Source organism: Passer domesticus, chromosome Z (genome assembly GCF_036417665.1).
Source record: "Passer domesticus isolate bPasDom1 chromosome Z, bPasDom1.hap1, whole genome shotgun sequence".
In the NCBI taxonomy this organism is placed as follows: domain Eukaryota; kingdom Metazoa; phylum Chordata; class Aves; order Passeriformes; family Passeridae; genus Passer; species Passer domesticus.
This window is the reverse complement of record NC_087512.1, coordinates 40324787-40347856: the sequence shown is the minus strand read 5'-3', so window position 1 is coordinate 40347856 and position 23070 is coordinate 40324787. Positions and strand designations below refer to the sequence as shown.

General features: G+C 38.5%; 2 protein-coding genes across 31 annotated transcripts in view; one reads left to right on the top strand and one right to left on the bottom strand.

Moving 5' to 3' along the window:
* The window catches only part of LRRC2 (leucine rich repeat containing 2), a 126787-nt gene extending 126435 nt beyond the window's left edge, over positions 1-352 (bottom strand). For 15 of the 22 annotated variants that reach the window (XR_010352548.1, XR_010352547.1, XM_064403636.1 and 12 more), the window contains exon 1: positions 200-352. The gene's annotated coding sequence lies outside the window, so the exon portion shown is untranslated. Of the gene's footprint in view, positions 1-160 lie in introns of all 22 variants that reach the window. The other 7 variants (XM_064403647.1, XM_064403649.1, XM_064403651.1 and 4 more) reach the window with 3 other exon arrangements.
* LOC135289807 (protein FAM240B-like) lies at positions 326-21864 on the top strand. 9 transcript variants are annotated; one of them, XM_064403665.1, is made up of 8 exons: positions 371-446; positions 10639-10721; positions 11082-11172; positions 12182-12334; positions 12990-13155; positions 14257-14373; positions 20293-20437; positions 21720-21864. In XM_064403665.1, the coding sequence occupies exons 5-8, from the start codon at positions 13011-13013 to the stop codon at positions 21796-21798; spliced, it is 486 nt and encodes a 161-aa protein (XP_064259735.1). In that variant the 5' UTR covers positions 371-446; positions 10639-10721; positions 11082-11172; positions 12182-12334; positions 12990-13010; the 3' UTR covers positions 21799-21864. The 9 variants fall into 9 exon arrangements, with proteins under 9 accessions (XP_064259732.1, XP_064259737.1, XP_064259734.1 ...); XM_064403664.1 differs by lacking the exon at positions 10639-10721 and having other exon boundaries at positions 343-446; XM_064403663.1 differs by lacking the exon at positions 11082-11172.
* Positions 21865-23070: the final 1206 nt, after the last annotated feature.

The window sequence follows — 23070 nt, the reverse complement described above, 5'->3', positions numbered from 1 at the left end:
ATTCAATTCATTATTAAAGCAAGAATTGTGAGTTACTTTTTCTCCCAGAGTATCACATGGGAGGATACTAAGCCCGTAAGTTTATTCAACTGACAGAGCCATTTTTACTCTTTCACACAGAACTACCCCAATGCAGTGTAGCTTTCATTAGGAGACAAACCTGTCAATGTTAACACCAGCGTTAATAATTTAGACTCACTTAGTATTTGCAGAAAGGCTGCTTGTTAAAAGTCTATCAAGCCAATGAACTGGCACTGCTGCAGGAATGTGTGTGTGTGTGTGTGTGTGTTTGTGTGTGTGTGTGTGTGTGTGTGTGTGTGTGTGTGTGTGTGTGTGTGTCTCCAGCAAATGAGGGCAGTCTGGCTTTGATGTCACAATCAATGGAGGTTCCACAAGTGAAGAAAGAGAAATCCTGAAGAAAACAAGAGAAGATGAGGCATTATCAGGTAGCTGTGGGCTGATTAATTGTAAACAGTAACATTAAAAGCCATGTACATGAATTGCAATCAGCACCATTATGGTAAAACACAGATATATTATCTGCAGTGTGTAGCCTCTAGTGTGCCTACAAGCCCTGACTTAGGTTGAGATTTTTCTGTGCTGGGTACTGTGCAAGTGTACAGGAAGAATGAACCTGTCCTCAGCAATTGATACACTGGTGGATTCCTATCTGCCACTGCAGTCTGGCTCCATATTCCAAGACAAAATCCTTAGCATGCACACACACCTACTTCAGTCATGTTTCATGAGTCCTGTTGCTTTTACTGTTTATTTTCCATCTCCTCTGTACTACTCCTCAATAACAATATCAGCATAGGCACCAGTCACCAGGAGATGGCATCATTAGAAGTTAACAACACTGACTCTTAAACTTTGCAGTCAGATACAATCTTGAGACTGAATATAACACTAATGACAGAATTCCTGAGCCTCACAGTACTGACAAAAACTAACATTCTCAAAGCAAACCATAGCGGGTATTCGAATGCAAGGTGTGGATTTTTCAAATGTAATTTTCAAAAGATGAAGTTGCTATTATCTGCTGCTTTGGCTACTAACCATGTATCTCTCTGTATGAACTAAGGCTGAGCATATTGTCAACACTCAGGGAAGACTGTTCTTACTATGGAATCCATGAGAGACAGCTTTTCCTAGGCAATTAAGAAAAAGAAAAATCCTGGGCTGGTAAAAGTAGCATACAATTATACAAATATTTCCACAGACAAAATTTTATAAAAATTATGGGAAATAATATATATTTGTTCAAGCAGTTTTCGTATGATCATTCTACTCATGTTAAATTAAACTTGCAGAGTGTGAATAAGCTTGATCTGACCTACTGCAGGGATGAGTAGTGATTCTTGTATCATTGTGCAAAGTCTTAGAGAAAGTGAAATAATTGCTTTTAATCTTACTGTTCTATCAAAGAGACTAAGGAACCCACTTGCTGGGTTAAGTGTGTCAGAAAGACAAATTATACTAGCTCTGTGTGCATGGATTCTGTGGTGTTGAATACTAATTTTAAAGGAATTTTATCAGATAGACAGATGAAAAGAAGTAACACGGACTTGTTACTTTTCAAGAGTATATGCTTTTCCTGGCTGCTGGCAATTAAAGTTTGACAACTTTTCAAGATAAACATATAGAATAAACTTGAAAATATTTGTTTGTAAAATATTCTGGTCTTAGGATATTTTATAGAGTGGAGGTAGAAAAAAAACCTATTGTATTTTGATAACATCATTTGAAGACACCATAAATAAGTACATGATGATAGCTTAATTAAAGTGCTTCACAGAACTCAGTCTTACAGATTGATGATAAAGAGGAAAATGTGTCAGTGTGTGAAATAACATTCCCAAGAGATAAATTAGTTATCTGTGGCGTTTATTGTTTTTCCTTAACATTCTCATGCACTGACCTTGATATTCTGCTTTTATAATTTTCTTAGATATAATAAAAATATTTCTTTAATAATTCAAAATATACTGGAACAGGCACTGTCATATTGGCTGCCTGGTCTCTTTTACTGTATCTTTCTGCTCCTGAATACTGATGAACACTGCTGCTAGCAAACTAAAGCATTGATTTAACCATATAAAAAGCTATGAGTAAATAGCTCTGCCTGTGATAACACTTTGAGGAACTAAGAGTAAAATAGACTGGTACATAAATTATGCCAGCATATCTCAAATAATAGAATTATTAAGGTGAGGAAAAATAATATGATGCTCTGGGTGGTGAACTTTGTTTTAGTGAGTTGATGAAAGGTCAGTGCTGGATGTCCAGTTTCCAACTTCATGCAATATCTTTAAGGGACCAGCTAGGCTAACTCCATACCTGTACACCCAATTTAGGAAAGAAAAAGTTCAGAAGCAGTAATATACTTCTGAACCTGGTAAATGCTACTCCTCGTCCTTAATCTAACCAAAATAAATGTGAAAGAACAGAAAGGAACTTTTCAGTTATGGCTGAAAATTGCAACAGATTATTTTCTAGATTGGAATGGATGGATTCATTTTGGTTGAAAGGTCTATGCTTCTCTGCAGACTGACTTGCAGGACATTTCTTTGGTCCCCTTTTTATTCTCCACTAGCATTTGTGTTTTAGGAAGGAATAACAACCCAGAACATACAACTATATATACAGGTTTTAACAATTTTTGTGTATCCTGGTTAAAAAAAATCACCCAAAATTTCTCTTTGCATAAGAGGTTGTGGTGACCATGAGCGTGGAAAATCATTCAAAAATAAATCTGGAAAGGAGAGGCCAATTTCTTCACATGTACCTGGTACATATATATAGTGTGTAGTAGAATCCTGAAGCATCCCTTTTCTGTTTAGTGAGGCTTAAAAATACTGAGATATGTACAAAACAGGAGATATGTACAAAATATAAGAGTATACTATGGGTGCAGGGGTGAAGTCACAGGGAATAAGGTCTATTTTACTTGAAGAAGGAGTCAACCTTTGTGTTTGGTTTGCACATTTTTTTTTACCTCTTTTTTTTGCCTTGGTGCGTGCAGTCAGCTGGTGCTTCTATTTAGAGGAGCTACTCAAGGACACAGGCAGCTCCTCACAGGCTCACACAGCTGTTAGTAGGTAACTTCAGTCCCAGCTAATGGTGAAACCATGGCAGAAAAGGAGGAATTGGTCATATAAGAGTAGTCACATTGCAGATGTGTAATAGGAGCTCATAGTTGTAAAGAGGAGGTGCTGCCTATCAAATTCCCCAAAAGACTCAATGTCCTTGAAAATAAATTGTCAACTCTCTTAAAAATATTTTAAAATTAAGTTTCAAAATAGAGGTGGGACTATTGAAAAACAGCTACAAAGGATGAACATAAACAAGATCTGCTTTTGTGATGAGAATTACAGATGTCTCCCAGCTGCCTACACAAGATCATGAGTGTGAAGTCAAATGGGGGAGTAACAAGGGAGTCAAGCTGCACTCTGCACTGGCAGCCTTCTTGTCAGGATCAGAGGAACCATTGGCACTGATTTCACGGGGCTTACTTTATATTGAAGGAGGTTTCTATTTCAGGCCTATTTCTTTTATAGGGTCATTGGTTTATGTAGTTACCTTAACATCAGCACGTAATAGGGGTTTTTTTGATTCTGCATCAACAGTCCCCCTGGTCCATATGGCTTTTCATTTTCAGAGCTGTTAAGCACTTGTGACTCACCAAAGTGTGGTCTGGTTGCTGACCCCAAGGTCCCAAGAATATTTACACAACTTGTGGCGCAATTCGGAAAAAGAGTAGATGCAACAGGAGAACAACCCACCTAAGGACTTCTCAGAGATTTCCACACTTTCTTGTTTTCACCCTACTAGTCCAAAGCACTCAAGTTAATGCACTTCCACTACGAATTTCTACAATCACCCAACACCTTCATCCATGAGGCAGCTCTCTGACCAAAGTCAGTGACTGATTCAGATGCCTGAGATTTACTTGAAAGACATGTACAGCAAATGTACCACATTAATGGTATTCACAGCCAGAAGGCAACTGATACATAGTACAGTGCAATAGGGTCAGGTTGTCTCATCCCATTAAAACAGGTATTTTCCCAGAAATTATCTATATGGTAAATTTTTATGTACATATACAACATAATGTCTAGAAAATTTGATCAGTTAGCCTATAGGAGGGACTAGAGAGAGAGAAAAAAGAAAGAAAAACGTACTTGTTTTGAACATAAAGTAGTACAGCAAACATACTTCCTGAGTGGTGAAGCCCCATGGGTACTGTGTTGTCCTGATCAGAAGTGACAATGACACAAATGCTGACAAGAATAATCTTCCCTTCAAGATAAAAAATTTCTAAACAGGTGGAAAGCAAAAAGGTATATTTCCTTGTGGAAACCCAGGGCACAGGGAATATTTCTCTGTCTGCTCTGGGGTGTCCTGACCCCCAGGGGAGCACTGACTTTGACCCTCATTCATGGAGAAAGTTTCCTAGACTTCAAGATAGACTAGAATCCACAAAAGTGGGAAATAGATTATAGAAAGTAATCACCAAGCTATCACTTGGTGAGAAATTTGGGTTTTGGGATTTTTTAGTATGTTGTGGGTGGAAGCAAGATGGAGGGCACAGGGTTTCATCCTGGGTTTCTTCTTCATGCTTCTTCTTTCTTCTTCTTCATGTATTTAGGTGGCATTTTGTGATTGGGCAGAAAAGGCCACATTGCAGGCTCTTTGGGATCAGTTATTGGGTTAAAAGGGAAAATAATCTAGGTGTCAGTTCTTAATTGGATAGTTTAGTCTTAAAAGACCTTGTAATGAGAGATTGTTAGCCATTTTGTGCCTTCTAATGAAAAGCTGCTGAACTCACAGTAGTGAGACTGTTTTACTGATAAGAAATAAAAAACACTTGAGTCCAAACATGAACTACTGTCTCAAGTAGCTTCAATCCAGACCCAGAGAAACCGACAACTGGTACCTCAATATTTCCTTCTGCTGTTTATAGGTCTTCTTTCAGACAATAAATAACCTTTAAATACTTAGAAGTTCCTAATTTTGCTGGTTCATTTAATTCTTGTTAATTCTTCTGCAAACCTAGCAGAAGATTGACCTTATCTTCTATTGTTAGATGGAGTCACAGAATCTTAGAATCTTAGAATACTTTGTGCTGGAAGGGATGTTCAAAGCATCTAATCCTATGACCCTGCCAGAAGCACTGCTACCTTTCACTAGATCAGGCTGCTTAGAACCCTGTCCGGCATGACCTTGGATGTTCCCAGGGATAGGTCATCTACCATGTATTTGGGCAATCTGTTCCAGTGTTTCACTAGCCTCATCATAATTTTTTTTCCTGTATTTAGTTTGAATATACTGTGTTTCAGTTTAAAACCATTATCCCTTGTTCTTCCACAACAGGTCCTACTGAAATGGCATTAAGGTAGCCATGACCCTTCCCTTGTCCTCTGATGTAGTCACTCCATCACCAGAAGCCACTGGGTCAGTCAGGAAGGACCTGCCCTTAGTGAAGTCATGCTGGCTGTCTTGAATCACCTCCCCATTCTCCATGTGCCTAAGCACAGCTTCTAGGAGGATCTGTTCCATGATCTTCCCAGAAACAGAGGTGATGCTGACAGATCAGTAGGTTCCAGGATCTTCCTTTCTATCTATTTTAAAGACCAGGTACATTTTCTCCCTTATTCCAGTTATCTGGAACTCCACCAGACTGCCTTGACTTTTCAAATATCATGGAGAGTGGCTTGGTAGCTACATCAGCCAGTTTCCTCAGGGATACTTCATGTGAGGTCCCAAAAATTAATGTATATTGAGGTTCCTCAGGTGGCCATGAACCAGAGCCTTATTTACACCAGGAAGGACTTTGCTCCTTCAAGTTCCTGTCTTGAAGTCCACTCATGGCAGAGGTGTAGGAAGAGAGAAGGCCATTGAAAACTGAGGCAAAATTGTTATAGGTACCTCAGCTGTCTCTTCACCCATCGTTACCCATCTGCCAGTCATGCCAGTCCCATCAGGCTCGGATCCATCCAGACTTGTAGTTAGAATAATAGAAAGCAGACTGGTTTCTTTTGTCAAAGCTATTCTTGACCCACCTCCTGGTGGCTTTCCCCATATCTGAGCTGTGTGCTTCATCCACCAAGATCCATCAATCTACACTATGCAGACAACAAGGTGCTCAGCTGCAGAGTAGCAGCTGACACAAGAGGGATACAAGCACAGGCCAGAAACAGGGCATTTGGTGACCCCCACCATACCTCTCCACTAACACCTCTGTGTACACAAGTAAGAAAGACAAGTTGATAGCCCAGAGAGCAGAGGTAAGTATGGGGATGTGCTTTGACAACACACCTAAACAGACATGGCTCTGAAGAATTTTCTAATATTCAATCTTGTGCTCAGTTCCTGGAAGGAGAGGTTACTTCTGGGTAAATCAGCTCTATAACAACTTTAGCACAGGTCAAAATTGTACCAAAGAAATTTTGTCTTCAAGATGAAGACTTAGTAAAATGTATTCTGTGAAATACTAGGGATATAATAATTCCTTATAGGAAATTGATTGATATGTCTGACACAGTAAACATTTTAAAATTTTATCATCAGTACCTGTGTATACAACAGACAAGGAAAAAATTTATTCTATTCATGTTCAGAAAAATGTTTGTAGCTGATGCAACATATCATTCCCTTTCTTTGTTTCATTTAAAGTTACAGTGGTCCTCTTTCAACAACTATGAACAAAAGGTTCAACTTCTGATACAAAATATTAGGCATTTAAATCCATACTTAGGAATTGGCCTAAATGGTCTAATTGGCCATAGCAGTCACACTTAAAACTATTTATCATCTCATCTAGTTTGCATTAGCTATACACATTAATGGAAAGGAAAATGAAAAAAAAACAACACCCCAACATTTCTATTGGCTTTCATTCCTCCTTAAAGAAGTCTGTTTCAGAGATAACAGATGTGCTTCCAAGCTGGTCAACTAAAGAAGCAACTAAAGTGCTGGGGTTGCCAGAGTCTGCTACGGTGTAATGTCCCAGGCCACTCCTTGCTCTGTGTGGTTAAATGATCTTAATCTGCTATGATTTAGGTTTTACTTAACACATACCTGGTGCCTTTGTAATCTTGCCAGCAATCTTTGCTCTATGAGGACTGTACTAGCAAGAGAATTTTATAATGGCAACTTCTGGCATCTAATGGTTGTTTTAGGTCTGTGTTTTAAAGAAACATATTTGTGATAGCCATTCATATCTGAATTACTTTTCATTGCTGGATTGAGTGCAAGAGTTAAACCAGATCTCTTTCCAGGAAGCACACAAAAGACACAATGGGACCTCAGATCCCACATTCATGCTCAAACTCTCAAGCCAGCCAGAATAAAGTCTGGTCTGGTTTTTTAATGAGGATATGGTCTTAGCTAGAGCCAAGAAGCAGCAAAAGGCAGCCTGCTTATCATCTCATTTAAATGACATGGTAAAGCCCTGAGACAGACATCTTTGATACGTTGGTAGAAGCAAAGTAAGTACATCTCTGCTTGGTTCTAAGTAGGGTTTGAGTTAAAAATGGAGTTCAGATGGTGCACAGCAAGGGTACAGATACACTATCCTTGAGGTATTCACAAAGAAACTGCAACCACAGATTTATCCATGACCATGAAAATCAGTTTTAAAAGCCTCTTTCATCCTTCTTCTTAGCTTGCCTTACCTTCTTCCCAAGTAAAATAGTTCAAACTCATCCAAAGATGGTTTGAGTTTCCAAAGAGAAAACAGTGAAGTAGCATTTGGCTCTATAAGAGGTACAGAGCACTCGAATATTTAAGTTATATGGGATATTAAAAGATGATAAAAAGTCATACAATCAATGCACTGCTCTAAATTTCTACTTCTCTATCATCAAAGTATCTGACATCATCACATGGAAGTTAATACCAACAACAAAATCCCTCTGAACATTTGTTAATTTTTTATCAGGAAGTTTGATGTCTGCGACAGCTCCAGTTCAACCCATTCAACTATTTCTAACTGAAGCACCTAATATTTGGCTGTATAGGAGCTACAATGCTATTAAAAAAAGCCAAAAAAGCCCCTTAAGATGCTGTTTACTCCACTGAGGTATCATTTCTCTCCATAATTTTTATACCCCAACCCCAGCTCAAACAATGTGTGTACTGGAGCAGGATCTGCATTGTCTGATTTTAACAGAGGATCAATAATCTATTTCCTACACTCATTAAACTGATGCCTGAGGGTGTCTAGAACAATTTTTTTCCTAACTCCGGTGTTGTAATAAGATGGAAAATCATCCATGTCAAAATTGCAGGAATATGCAACACATCATAGAAGCATTTCTGGACAGGTCACTATCAAATTTCACTTGGACTGGAAGGTAGTGTCAAACACATAGAAATGCTAAGACAGATCAGGTGATGCCAGCAGCCTTTTCCTTTCTTTGCAGTAATCTTCTCCCCTGCAGTGCACAGAGTCAGGCTAATTACACTTCCATAGGGATCATCTGTGTATCTAGCAGCTCCAGTGTCTAAATTTCAACTTGATAGAATTTAAACTGCTTGAAAACTTTACAGTCCTGGGAAAAAATAGAAGCATTAGTTGCCTTCAGGTAGGCAACTAATAAGAGCATTACAAAAAGCTACTAGTGGATCTTACTAGTGGATCTAATTTTTCTGATTGCACAAAGGCAATATCATGATTACAATAAACACTAAGCAGCTTCTGTAAATGTTTCAGGTGTCATGTAACTGATGCCAATAAGCTTCATTCAGCTAATAAAGCATGTAAGCTCTTCATTCTGCCACTTTACTGACCTTGAGGTTATCCTGTACAAGATATTTATAAAGAAAACTATAGTGTGTCCTAGGCATGGATGATGTGATGTACGCACCATTGAGAATGCACTCAGAGGAAAAATCCTGTTTAGATGAAAGGTATTCTTGTATGCAAAGTAGAATTCCAGCTCCTACTTAATTTTTGATGTTATTTAACCAAATCCCAACCACCCAATCCAAGGCTTGGTCCAAGAGAGGAAAAATGAGTTTGCAAACCTCAGTGAAATTAAGTGACCTTTTCAGTTATCCAGTCATGACAATTTTTAGTCCAACACTCAGTGTCATACCCAGAAGGCAGAGCTAAAACCTCTTAATCAAGTGCGTTTTCTCCAGGTGTACTCTCAGAGGTGCCAACACAACATAGCAGGGTTCAAACCAATTCATGTGTGAGAGGGGGACAGGGAAACCACGTCCCCTGCGTGGTATTGGCTACAGGGCAGTCCATCAATGATCATCCTGCCTGCTTTTCCACTCTGGAGTACTAGACATGCTAAAGGACTAGTGGTGGTTTTCCAAGGCAGGTTTTAATAAACTCACACTGCAAGTATTTACAGAAGCATGAAAATCAGTTAACAGTCAGCTTTCTTTGGAAGGTACTGTGGTGGGTTTGTGTGGCCAGGTTTTAGTATCAGCAAAGGACACAGGGTGACTTCTATGAGAAATTCTGTATCCAGTAGAGCCTATCCCTGCCAGCTTCCAAGACAAATGTGCAACTGGCCAAGGCTGGGTCAATTAGAACCGGTGGTAACACCTCTGGAATAACATATTTAATGGAAAAAGAAGTTATTGTGAAGATGTAAGTGCAGCCAGAGAAGAGCATAGTGAGAATATATAAGAACAACCCTGTAGACACCAAGGTCAGTGCAGAAAGAGAGGGAGGAGCTGCTCCAAGCAACAGAGCTGAGATTCCAATGCAGCCTCTGGTGTAGCCCATGGTGAGGCAGCTGTGCCCCTAAGCCCATGGAGATCCATGGGGATGCTGAGATCCACCTGCAGCCCATGAAGGAAACGTAGGTCAGGGCAGGCGGATGCCTGAGAGGAGGCTGTGAACCCTTAGGAGGTCCTGGCTGGAGCAGGCTCCTGGCAGACCTGTGGAGAGAGCAGCTCAGACTGGAGCAGGTTTTCTGGTGGGATCTGTGACCTGTGGCCTGTCCTTGCAAGACTGCACCAAGTGATCTATATTGGAGCAGTTTGTGGAGGACAGTTTCCCATGAAAAGGATTCACACTGGAGAAGTTTGTGGAGAACTCTCTCCTGTGGTATGGACCCCACTCTGGGGGAGGGGAAGGACTACTCTCCCTGAACAGGGACACAAATATGTGATTAACTGATTGTAACCCCCATTCCCCATCTCCCCATGCTGCTGGAGGGGAGGAAGTAGAGTTCATGAAGAAGGGAGGAATAGGGGAAATGTGGTTTAAAGATTTACTTTACTTCTCATTATCCTGCTCTGATTTTGTGGGTAATAAATTCATTTAATATCCCCCATTCAAGTTTGTTTTACCTGTGGTGCTATTTGGTGAGTAATCTCTCCCAGTCTTTATGTCAGCTCATGAGTCTTCATTATATTTTGTCTCCCCTGTCCTTTTGTGAAGGCGAGTGATAAAGAGGCTTTAATGGGTGTCTGGAATCCATACAGGATCCAGCCACTACAGAAAGACACCTAAACTGATCAGACTCCTACTTTCCATCTAAGTAATCAGCTCCATTCTAGAATTTGTGAAGCTTGAAGAGGGCAGCTAAAATTTCTGTGACCTATTCTGCTCCTAGACCAATGAGGACATAGTAGTGACAGAAATCCCTCTCCTCAACTTTCTAGCTGCCATTGCATCAATCCAGAACAAGAAGGATGTGAATACTATGTACACAGTGAATACCAAAGGAAGTTACCCCAAACACATGGTACAGTATCTGCTTAAAAAAATTACCTCTCCTGATCTTATATCCTCAAGCATTGAAGAGAAAAGAAGCATCAGATGTTTAATTAATTGGGAAGATTCTGTGAAAGGTCTTTTCTTTTCACCTCCCCTCCTTTAGCATCAGGTCTAAGAATACTCATAGAGTGAAGGGTCCAGTGTGACAAAATACAGACTAAATGTATCAGGATTACTTGTGCAAGAGTAAGAGCTGACTGCTACTTTTATTTCCAACTCTCCCACACATGAACAACAGCACACAGTCAGAACACTAAGGATTTGATTCCTGCAGATAAGTAATAACTCAAGCGCACCAAAGGTCTACATTCCATCCATTATTTTGCAGATTCTTCTGTGGTCTCTGCAAAGACGTTAAGCAGGTGCTTACTAGAACTTTTGCATACTAGAGATGAGAGCTGCTATCCAAGATGTTTCTGGTAAGCGGCTGTGAGATATGGTTATGAAGTAAACAAGGGCTGAGGTGCACAAACAGCCTGAATAGTTTTCAGGCTGTATATAAAAGCTGCCCTGCTTTTGAGAGTGAACCATGTTTTTCCAGTCACTTATCACCTGAACTTTTTACACATATGGGTGGCCCAGCAGAGTACTAGTTCTGTCCAGGATTTCTGGATGCACCATTTGTCTTTCACAAGAGGTCACTGTGAATGCACAGATGAAATGTTCATTGTAAATACAATCAGCAAGTATAATAAACAATGTACCTAATCTACTGCAGATGACCAGAGCATGTGCAATGTCTTATCACATTTTGGCTGTCCTTTACATAGGGTATCTAACCTGGACAAATGTCAATGCTTCTAGAGAATATCAGACCAGAAACACATAGTCTGGTGTGATGAAGCCAGAACACTGCAGTTTCCCCTGAAATTCAATCTTTGCAAGTGTTTATGGAAGGTATTGACTACATTATGACATTAGCAATGAAACAAACCCTCAAATTCATTGCAAATTTAGCAAGATATGTTTAGCAAAAAGCAATCATTACTCAAGCTCTCAGTCAAATGACAAGGAAGCTGTTCTGCTGCTCTGGAGCACCATAGTGGTTAGCACCACATCCCCATCAAGCCTGGGCTTCAACTTCTTTTTATAATACCATATTATTTTAATATTCACCCTACAGATTGTATTTGTTTGTGATTTCTAAAGCTAGCCAGAATGTGAGCTATTTTTCCAAAAATAGAGCAATCAGTTTTACCTATGATATGTTGTTGTATTCTTTTTTCAATGCCACATTGGTATAATGGTCCTAAAGCTCTGAGACCACATTACCATTGTTATCACATGTGTGGAGGGACGAGTTGATTTCTGTGTTCTCATATGATATGAGGTGGAATTGGACACACTGGAGAAAGCCAATCAGTACTGTTTCTTAGGAGTTAAATATATTAACCAGGTTTTTGAAATAACTGAAATTTTCCTTTACAGAGAAACGCTGTAGCTCCTAGGTTTTGCACAGGTTTTTTGTGCTGTAAAGGATACCGGAGAAAAACTAAATAAGTAAACAAGAACTACAGAAAGCATCCATCTAATGGCTGCTGCTTTTGTTACTTGGGGTCTGAAAAATTACAACAAAGAAAGGTAAGGTTAAAATAATCAGCAGTTGTACAAGAACTACTTAAGCCAGAATCACATATGGTACATTAGCAATGTAGATGGATTTAATGAAAACTGAGATAAGTGCATGCATCTGTCATCAGCCAAACATACAAAACATTTTCCTCAGAAAATGAAGTGTAATGATATAAGCATTCATCTGTAATAGACTTATAACAACTCTAAATGGTAAAAGTAGTGCTGCTTTAATGCATTTCGTGATCTAATGCTAAATACACAGACAATTCCTATGACAATTGCCTTGAAGAGAACAGATTTTGGATTGGTCATAATCAAGCACACATCCTTAGATTAAACAACACCAAGGTAGTGCATACTTCTGTAAGTCACCCTGTAATGCTAAACTGAGTGTGATTTGTCAAGCATTTCAGCCTCCATTACAGCTAAGACGGTAGTATGGAATTTTTCAAGCTTCATGGGAAGATTATTAAAATGGATAACACTAGCAGGCATTTTAAAGAAAATTCTCATCACTTGCCAAGTCATGCTCTTTGAGGTATCTGCCAGTGTGGGAGGGATGCATGGTCTCAAGGGGGCCTGTGTTTCACGATCATCTCAGGCAGGGGGCTGCAAAGTTCATTAAATGATCTTATCTCGCTGTTGGTTCTGTTCAAAATAGCCTTGATATGATGAAGGATTTATGTTACCCACACTTCAAATAAAAAGTACCGAGGGATGCATTTCATTACTGCCCTGTGACACTGGAGAAGCCACGGCTGCAGTGGTAATATTCCTCATTTGTGTCACACAGAGAATTTATTTGCAAGAAGAGTCCTGCTCCAAAGGTAAGACAGTATTTATTTTTTGTAGTGAGTTTTCCCTAATAATGTCAACAAGAAATGTGGTTGTTCTCTAACTTTAATTCTCTCAAAAGTATATTCTAGGAAAGATGAGAGTGTGAGGAAAATGCCAGGGAAGAGTGCCCAGTTTAGCAGAATTCTAGGGAAGCTGAGTAGCATTGATACAGAAAAAATATTTATAGATAATTTCCATGTCACAATCCTGAATAAAACACCAAGAGATAAGGCTGTGCATTCTCAACTGATGGGCTAATGCTAGCCAAGTTTACACTCACACACACACATACTCACTCATCTCTCAGAGGCTATTTAACTGTGATCTGTTGCCTTGAGGCATTTTGATTCAATGGTAGACACCTTCTCATGGATGAGGAAAGGTTTCTCTTGCATGTTTTCTCTGAACTGGATGATCTAATAAAGAACATGAGCCCTGGGTAAAATTTATCTTCTTTGATCCTATACTGAGTCTTCCTGTACTCAAAAATCAAAAAAAAGCAAAGTGCATTCAAGATCCTTGACCAATGAATATTAATTTATTTTATATGCTTGATACTATGAATTCAGTAGTTCATAAGAGCAGGCTTCAAATGCATCCAGCAGTGGGGAAAGTCTAATGATCAGAAGCAACATTTGATCTCATGAGCAAACTACATCCACTTTAAGTATGCCTTAGACCCTGAAAATTAAAAGTCAATAAGAGTAAAATGAATATATATAAAGCTCAGGAAAGGCACTTGGACATTTGTTTATTGCATATCATTTTTGAATACCTGTTTGCTTATTGCTGACCTCTGTGCAACTACCACCACAGCCGTGTTTGTGTGTGCTGGTGGCAGGATGTATGGGAATGAAGGCAGCCACCACAGAGAGCCAGATGCAGGGATTAGAAAAACCTGGGTAGTAGAGGGGTGAAGAAAAGGTTATCCAGGGATCATTTAGCAATACCTGCATGAGTGCAGTTTCAGGCATCACAATGTGACAAAGACATTAAACTACTAAAGGGCATCCAAAGGAGGGCAACAAGGATGGTGAAGGGTCTGAAGGAGAAACCTTATGAGAAGCAGCTGAGGTCATCTCATTTGTTAGGTCTGGAGGAGACTGAGGATAGAACTCATTGCAGTTACAACTTCTTCAGGAGTGGAGAAGGAGGGACAGACACTGATCTCTTCACGCTTATGACCAGTGACAGGACACAAGAGAATGGTATGAAGCTGTGCCAGAAGTTTAAATTGGATACCAGGAAAAGGTTCTTCATACAGACGGTGTCTGGGGACTGGAACAGGATCCCCAGGGAAGTGATCACAGCACCAGCCTGACAGAGTTCAAGTATTGGGACAGTCCTCTCAGGCACATGGTATGACTCCTGGGGTTGGTGCAGTGCAGGGTTGGGAGTTGGACTAGGTGATCCTTGTGCGTCCCTTCCAACTCAGCTTACTCTGTCACTCTATCAAATGCAGCTCCAGCAAGAATGGAAAGAGATTTTTCAGATGGAACAACAGTGGTGAGGAACCCTGCCAGAAAGGTGTTTGGAAGCACATGTCTAAATCAGTCAGGTTATGTGGGAGGGCTGGCATGGGAGGTGAAGAGGATTTGATGAGAAACTCAATAGACATGATGCCAGAGAAGGGAAAATCAAAGGGACCTTTCATGGAATCAAGAAGAGACAGTGCAGAATGGAATGCAGCAAGTAGCAACATATTAAAAAAAAAAAAAAACAAACCAGACATGGGATCAGAACTAGGATAGTTATAAATTAATGGGTTACCTGGAGGAAAATGAAAATATTGATTCTTCAAATGTTTTGTTCAAAAGTTTTTAAGACTTTTAATCTTCAGCCTGATGAGCCCTGTAGTACAGAAAATCAAGGCACAGAATAAATTCCCTCCAGTTTGATAATTCCATTGTTCAGGTGTCTGATATCCAGAGAAAAGTAAAAGCTGATGAAAAGAACTGAAGCCCATTAGATGAGAAGGACAGAATAAAATGCATGGCAGAGTGCATGGCATTTAAAGGCATTGATATTGACATTATACCAGTATGAGTTGCAAAACCCATGTAGCTACCACAAGCCTTGTCTTAATGTGTTTGTCCAAATTTTCTACAATTTCAAAGCATTTGAATAATAACTATTCTTCTTATTAGAAAAAATAGGCCCAGATCCATCACTTCTCACAGAAAAGCAATAAAGGATTGTGGGAATTAAGAGAAAGGATAATGGTTGAAAAGAGATTGCAATACAGTGCTTGAGTGAAAACATTTTCAAATATTAAAACTGTTTAACATACCTGTTAGAAATAATTTGCTAAATGCACACCTGTAACTCCTACTTGTATTGCTCAGTCATCTGTCAGTATGGTTGTCGTTTTTATACAGAGAAAATTCACAATATGTGGAGAAAACCAATTAAATTGATTGAAATTTATACCGGGAGAAAAACTCCCTCACTGAACACACTCTGGTAAGAGCATGTATTTCAAACTCTGCCAAACTACAAAATACTGGTGGCAGAATAAATATCTTACCGAGAATTCCTTCATTTCATAGCAAACTCCAGACAATACTGTTTGCAAAGGAAAAGCACAGATTGGTAGTAATGCCAAACTGCAAATGAAAATAAAATCCTACAGTACAGGTGGAAAGTCATACATCTTTGCTGAGGAGATATTCTAGTGAAATTTTGGAAGACACTGAGACAGTTAGGGACTTGTGTGCACCAGAAGACCATAGCAGCCTTCCCCATCATCAGGCTGGTTCTCCAGATTCATCTTCTCCCATAACTGCTCATAAATGAGGCAGAAAGGTAGAGGAAGCTGTGAGAGCAATCTGTGAGAAACCTCTCCCACAAGTTGCTCACAAGTGGCACTCATGAGAGAAAGTGCACTGTGCAACATGCCACACAAACCAAAGGGTACAGGGCATTAAACTAAAGTGCTCTCTTCTGCCTCTGAAGAGTTTTAACCAGAGTCTGGAGACCCAAGTTAGACTTGAAACTGGCATGCTTCCCTAGGCAGGATCTCAAAGGAAGCATCAATCAGTCCTTTGAGATGTGAATTACTGCCAGCTACAGAAGCAGAAGATAAATGACATATCCTAGATCCTAAGGAAAAAGAGGGGAATCATGATTATGATTACTAGTCCTCTTTTCCAAAATCAAAAAAGATTTCTGATTGGTTTTACATCAAACAGTATCATTAGCATAGATAGTATTGTCTCTTATATGTATAATTCAATTTTTATATTTCAATTAATATATAATAGCCATAGTCACAAAGCATGGTCAGAGTAAAGTCAGAACAAAAAAATATTGTATTATTTCTAGGGGAATGCATAAGACCCTCAAAACACTGACTGACTGTGCTTTGTAAGAAACTCAAGAAGGAGGAAAAATAGCTCTCCTGACTCATTAAAAGTTTTATAAATTTTAAAACTATATTTCATATAACAATGTGTTCTACTGGAGGAAGAAAATCCACACTTTTCTTTACATGCTTTCTTCTGCCTAAGAAACTTTTGACTTCCAATTCTCTACATGAAAAAGTGTTTCTAGTGGTGGTAGTATTTTCTCACAGAAACAGTGAATTTTAGCCTCAAACTATTGATTTTTTTTCTTTTACATAGAAGTCAAGATGTCATATCAAATTGATCTTACATCCCTCTTACATTGTTCTACCAATATAATTTCTGAGTTCCAGTTAATAGTACTAGTGTCACAGTTTCCCTTACTTTGTAATATCTCCTTTAGCAAATTGAGGCTAGATAATACCAAACTGCTCTAAAATTATTAAATCTAAAAATAAGTAGTCATCATTATCATGTGTTGGATAAAGCCTTCCTAGAGGTTATCATGTTATTCCTTTCATTTGAAAGTGCCTACATTTGTCCATTGTCTTGCAACCACGCCTCTGTCAGAGAAGATTACCAGAAAGAGCTTCTCATTGTTCTCTTGAGGGATTGCCACTAGAGGCTTAAAAAACCTTATTTAGTCCTAGCTATGGCAGGGCAGTTTAAGTCAGAACTAACTTCAAGGTCTATAAAAATGCATCACAACTGCCTGTGTGCTTTGATAGCATATTTCTGCTCACCTGTTGCACTATTCTAAGATTATTTGTTCAGGCTGCTTTGGAGACTGCTTCCATGAAATCTTTTCTATTCTTCTCTTTCCTTATTAAATGAGGCCCCTTATCCTAACTACTCAGAATGAGGCTTCAAGACAAAGAAATAAACTGTTTCCAGGGGATAACTGCTGCTGCAGAGTCATGATACAGGCTTAAGACCTGTTACACTCTGAAAACAGCCGAAGTAGGAGAGAAAAATATGACAGCTAGAGAAATAGTGATAGACTAAGTCTGATATCCCTGACTGCTCACATGCACTGAAAGTTTATGGTTTATAAAATGGATGGCAGGACAGAGGTGAATTCAAACATCTATGCACATGATGCATAAAGGCAAAAGAAACCATGTCAGTTATTTCAGTGGAGGCATTGTGCAGCTCCTACAATCACCATTAACAGGATCAAACAGATAATTCAATAAAATATAAGGCAATTTAGGATGAGGTAATTCTACAGTTCAGGGAAGCAAATGCTGGCATATTTATATACTGTATTTATCAATGACATATAATGATCTGTAATGATGCAGAAATTCTAATGTGTTCAGTAACGTTGATCCTACTTGTGCATATTTGAGAGTTCTCCAGCCATAGGGGAAATGAAAACAAAGCATATTAAGAATGAGGAAGGGAAAATTTGGCACCAAGACATCCATATATTAAGACAATACAAAAGGTTAGGAAAGAAGAATGACTTGGACAATGGTATGCTTGATCATACACACCCAAAGAAAATAACACAGATGACAGACAGAGAAAAGTACTGATTCCTGTCTCTGCCACACCTCACACACCTAAAAAAAAAAAAGCCTCCAAAGCTGTAATGTGTAGTGTTATACACACTTTGTAATCTCAAAAGAGCTCTAACATTCTTCTAAATACTGCCAACACCAGATATAAAGTGAAAAGCAATGGAAATTACTTCTGAATATCTTTTTAGTGGCTTTAAATTTTTTTCTTGTGATTTTTGTTGCTGTGGGGGCAGGTGTTAGAAAGACAGATCTACAAAATGCATTAAACCCAGTACCAAGAACATATAAAATCAAATCAGGAAGCATAACATTAAAAACCAGTAAAGGATATGTGTATTCTGAAAGTATATGCTTGGGCTCAATTACACCTTATAGCAATGAGTTCCAAAATTTTGCCTTATTCAGTAGTGATATTTACCCATATATATATATATATATATATATATATATAAAAAAAAGATGCATCCACAGTATATTAGACAGGAATTCATAATAATTCAGAAGGATGAAGCTATTATGCTTTGCTATCTCTTTTGATAAAGAAACCTGAAGACATTTTTTCCTGGCAGTTTATGCTGGAGCCCCAGGTACATAGGGGAATTTTTCTTCCTGCACTTCAGAAAGACTTATTCTTAGAGATTAACTCCTAGGGTGGAAAGTCCATTAGTTTTACTTAGATGGCTTTTACCATATCTTTCTCATACCTTTGAAGATTACTCCCAGCACGCAAAAAGTTTAAAAGGGTAGTAACTGACACCTGGGAAGAAATGTTTTGGGTTGGTATTGATATATATGTGGATATTTATAGAATACATAAATTTTATGAAGGCATGCACCTTAATTAAGTGAACTTTTTGTCCTGAAATTGGTTATCCCCTAGCACAGCTGTAGGTGTTCAGCAATACTTGCAATTCACTTTACAGACTAATGTCAACAATTATACATCCAGCTATAATTTGTTCAGGGCCAGAAAATATGCTTAGTAATACTTTTCTGCAAAAGTCAAGCTCAAGCATTGTGCCTCTATTATTTGGAGGCCATGAGCTGATATACAAAGACTTTGCAGGGAACCACAGGGGAGTTACAGGGAAATCCTAGCAAAAAGGGGACCTCTTCAAAAGGGCTGATTTTGTCCTCTGCTCACAGAGTCTTTATAATGTGTCTGTCAATTTTTCACAAAACAGCCAGTTATGTAAAGATTATCAGTTCCCAGTTTTATGTTTTCTTATGATGCCTGGCAGGGGAATGGCAACAGTTTCTTCAAGCTTTTCCAAGCTAGTCTTGAGGGCCTTGTTTACTATCTCTCTATGGCTCTGATTAAAATAAATTACAAATAATTTCCATGAATTCAAACAATGCATGAGAAGGCCCTAAATACTTGTTAAAAAATTAAATTGTCTGGAAAATATTGTAATGGCATGTTCATGCAGAAGCACATAGCAATTTGAAAGACAGCATGGATATACTAATTTCATATTTAATGAAGTTTTGAAAGTAATGATACAATTTTCTGGCTGCAATGTGGCATACAGGGAATTTACTGTTAGCCCACAAAGAGTCATCCTGAGGCAAATATTCTTTCCCTAGGATAAGATTCACTCCAGAATTTAAGTTGACATTAGCTAAAACTGAAAGTACAGAATTGTCACAGATACAAGAATATATTCAATGAATTTGAATCTATTTGAAGAAGAGGGGAAAATAATTAGTAAACAAGGTGGAGTTTGCAAGTCAGCACCTTATAAAATTATGTACATACTTTTACACATATAACTTTTCTACATTTCCAAATAAAGCTAAGTGCTAGAATGATTAAAGGCAAATCATCAGAACAATAGTTAGTTTACAATTTTAGCGACATGAAAATAACAAAGCCAAAAAATTCCATCTAATATGGCCAATTTTTTTTTGTTTTTTCTTTGTGAGTACAGTAAAAAGTATCCTAATTGCTAAATTACAGAATACAAGACCACTGTCTTGATTTTGAACATAAACGTCATAGTCAGATGGAGGTGAGAGATATTTTAGTTACATAAGTAAGAGTTCATATCACTGTAGACAGCATATCCTCAAGCGTCTGAGCTAGGAAAGAAAAGCTTAAATAATGAGTCATGCCAACAGTTATCCTGATCCTACTAAAAAAAGGACTGTGTGACCCTAATGTTGAAAATCCAAAACATCAAGAATCTGCTTTAGCTATGAAAACAGAGGAGTAACCAGTAACTTGTCATACAGTTGTTTAAAATTTTTCCTTTAGAGAAAATGAATAGCCAATACATGCGTCATGAAGTGCGGGGTTGTGAAACCAGCGACCTGAGGAACTTCTGGGAAAAGACCATTGAACAACAAACTCAGTATCTGCAAAATGAAAAAGAACGTCAGCGAAGAAGTGCTCTGACAAAGTGGGTAATTTGCCTCCAGAAATCTTACTTGAGCTTGCATTGTAATTATTTTTCTTTAAAAAGTAATACCAATACTTAAGTCATGCAATGAAATCTGAAAGTAATTTAGATTTATAAAAAATAATAAAACTTCCCAAATTAGGATGTATCACTAATGTGTTTAAGCTATGACTTCATAGGATAGGAGAATAATTCACTCTGGTTCCATAAATGAGTTCAAAGCATAGAAATTTCTGAAATTACTAGGACGATTAACATTGCAGTCTTGTCTTGAACATAAAGGCTTCTGTTCAGAGCAAAGAAAGCACAGACGTGTAACTGGCCCACATTCTTACTCTGTGGCCTTGCTTTCACAAGCAAATAGTTTGAATTATTTTGTTTAATTTGTGTATGGTAAATCCATTATAAAGCAAATGATCCAAACATACTGACTGAGGCAACCACCACTCGTAGCCACACCTACCTTATTCAGTCACATTCCCCTTGATCAGTCACTGCGAGAAAGAGCAGTCTGCAGCAAGATCATCACAGTTTTTCTTCACATCAACTCTCCATTATTTGAAGGCATATGCAAAGATATATACTTTTGTTATTTATTATTTTTTCCTTGAGGTCATCCAATTAGAAAGCAATTTCCCAAAGCCTTCCTCACAACTCTCTTTGCATTGATACTTGAAAAATTAAGAGCAAAGACAGCCTTACATTACTAACCCTGGATGAAGGAACACTAGAGTTAGTCTCCAGCATGTTTTATCCATTTGTGACTAACCTAATCTCAATGTTGCAACTCCTCAACTGGGAAATTCCTCTCTTTTCTACTTGAGTAAGTCTTTCTGTGGTACTTAGATACTATCACAAAGAAGGTAAAGGACCACATATTACTGAAAGCTACCTGTTACATCTCTAACAGAAGCTTCAAGATGCACAGTTTCTCTAAGCTGAGCAGGACGGAGGAGGAGGGAGGCTGGGGAAGTGCTGGGTGATGTGACCCAGCAGGTGGCAGCAGGCAATCTCCAGTGCAGGTGACAAGTCACTCTGGCAAACAGGCACTCGAGGGAGGGCACACTGCACGTGGAGATGAACCACAAATCTCAGGTAATCTCTCACTGGGATTTAAGAGCTTGTCCTGAAGTACCATCCAGCAGAGCTCTAAAGGGGCAGGAAAATTTGCATGACAATTGGGAAAGAGCACCAAAGAATATCATCAGTGGAAAAGATGAAAAGTATAAATCCATTTCGTGTAAAATTATGGGAACAAGCTGATCCATGTTTCTGTCCCTAGGCTCAGAAATGAATGGATGGAGAGGCTGGAAAAACGGATAAAGATGTTGAGGACTCAATCTGAAGACTCATCCAGCTGAAGAGTCCACACTCATGACAAGTTTTGGGGAAAATAAATCTGTTTTGTAGGAAAGCGTGATGTAAAAGCTGAAGTCAGTTTTATTCTGTAGCTTAAATGAGTTATAATTAATTAGCTGTCATTGTTTGAAGTTTCATATGTGAAATGTCAATTGTTGCTTTCAAGATTATGCATCTGTCCCTTCATTTGATAAATGGAGAATGTAGCACTCTGAAGTATTTAACCCTAATAAATCATGGTTCGCTGAGATGTACATGCCTGGGAAAAGAGTTTAGTTACACGGTTGTGCTCTGCAAAAGCATTTCCTCAATATTTTAAATTTCTGTATAGACTGACTGTAATGTAATGAATTTAGATGGTTTAATTAATAGTAGAGATTTTTATTTTTTACACAACACAGCCCAAGGCAGACTAAGGAATATAGGACATGCACAATGCCACCACATCCCACACCACTAGTGAAGCCCAAATTGGTGGGAGCTACAGATCCTAGATTTCAAGTTAGAAGTCACCTGTTAACTTGCTACCATATATGTATTGATAAACAGCCTCTGTGACACAACTACAAGAGCTGCCTGATTAAGCCACATTAATTTAGTCAACCTACTTTAGCTAACTGGAGACACTATATCAGCATGGGTGGAATCTGGTACCTGAGCAGGCTTGTCTAGAGGTGGATTGGTACCTGTTTCACGGAGTACCTTGGTGCACTCACACAGCTGTCTGTCATCATGAGAGACAAGCAGGTTTTCTCTTCTAGCACCTTTTCCCTCTAAGACCCAGTATTCATTCCTTAAAGACAAGTACTTTCAGAATTTAGCCATTTTCATCTTCCACGTCAAAAATGTTTCTTTTCCCTTCTTAATGCTTCATTAGCAAATGTGGTATTTCTTCCAGCAATATGAAAACATTTCAGTCAGCTGGTGTAGTCAAATTGCTTCCTTTTTATGGTGACTATTTGTTGCCACCAAATGATTAGAGTAATGTACTGCAAGATGGGTTGTTTTGAGCACGTTAAAAAAATCTTCCATGTATCACTTAACCTTTTAGTCCCTTTTTATAAGATTGTTTCATTACCACTCTGGTAATTCATATTGCTTCAAAGCAAAGAAGATTTGAATTGCCAGTGAGGCAAGAAGGGAACAATAGAAGGGCTTGGAGTTTTAAAATATGTAGAAAATCTGCTCTTCTTAAATCAAAACAAAAATTTGAAGTGTTATTTTTCCCCTCTTTATCTATCACCCTTTAAATCCACATTTGTGCATCCCAAGGC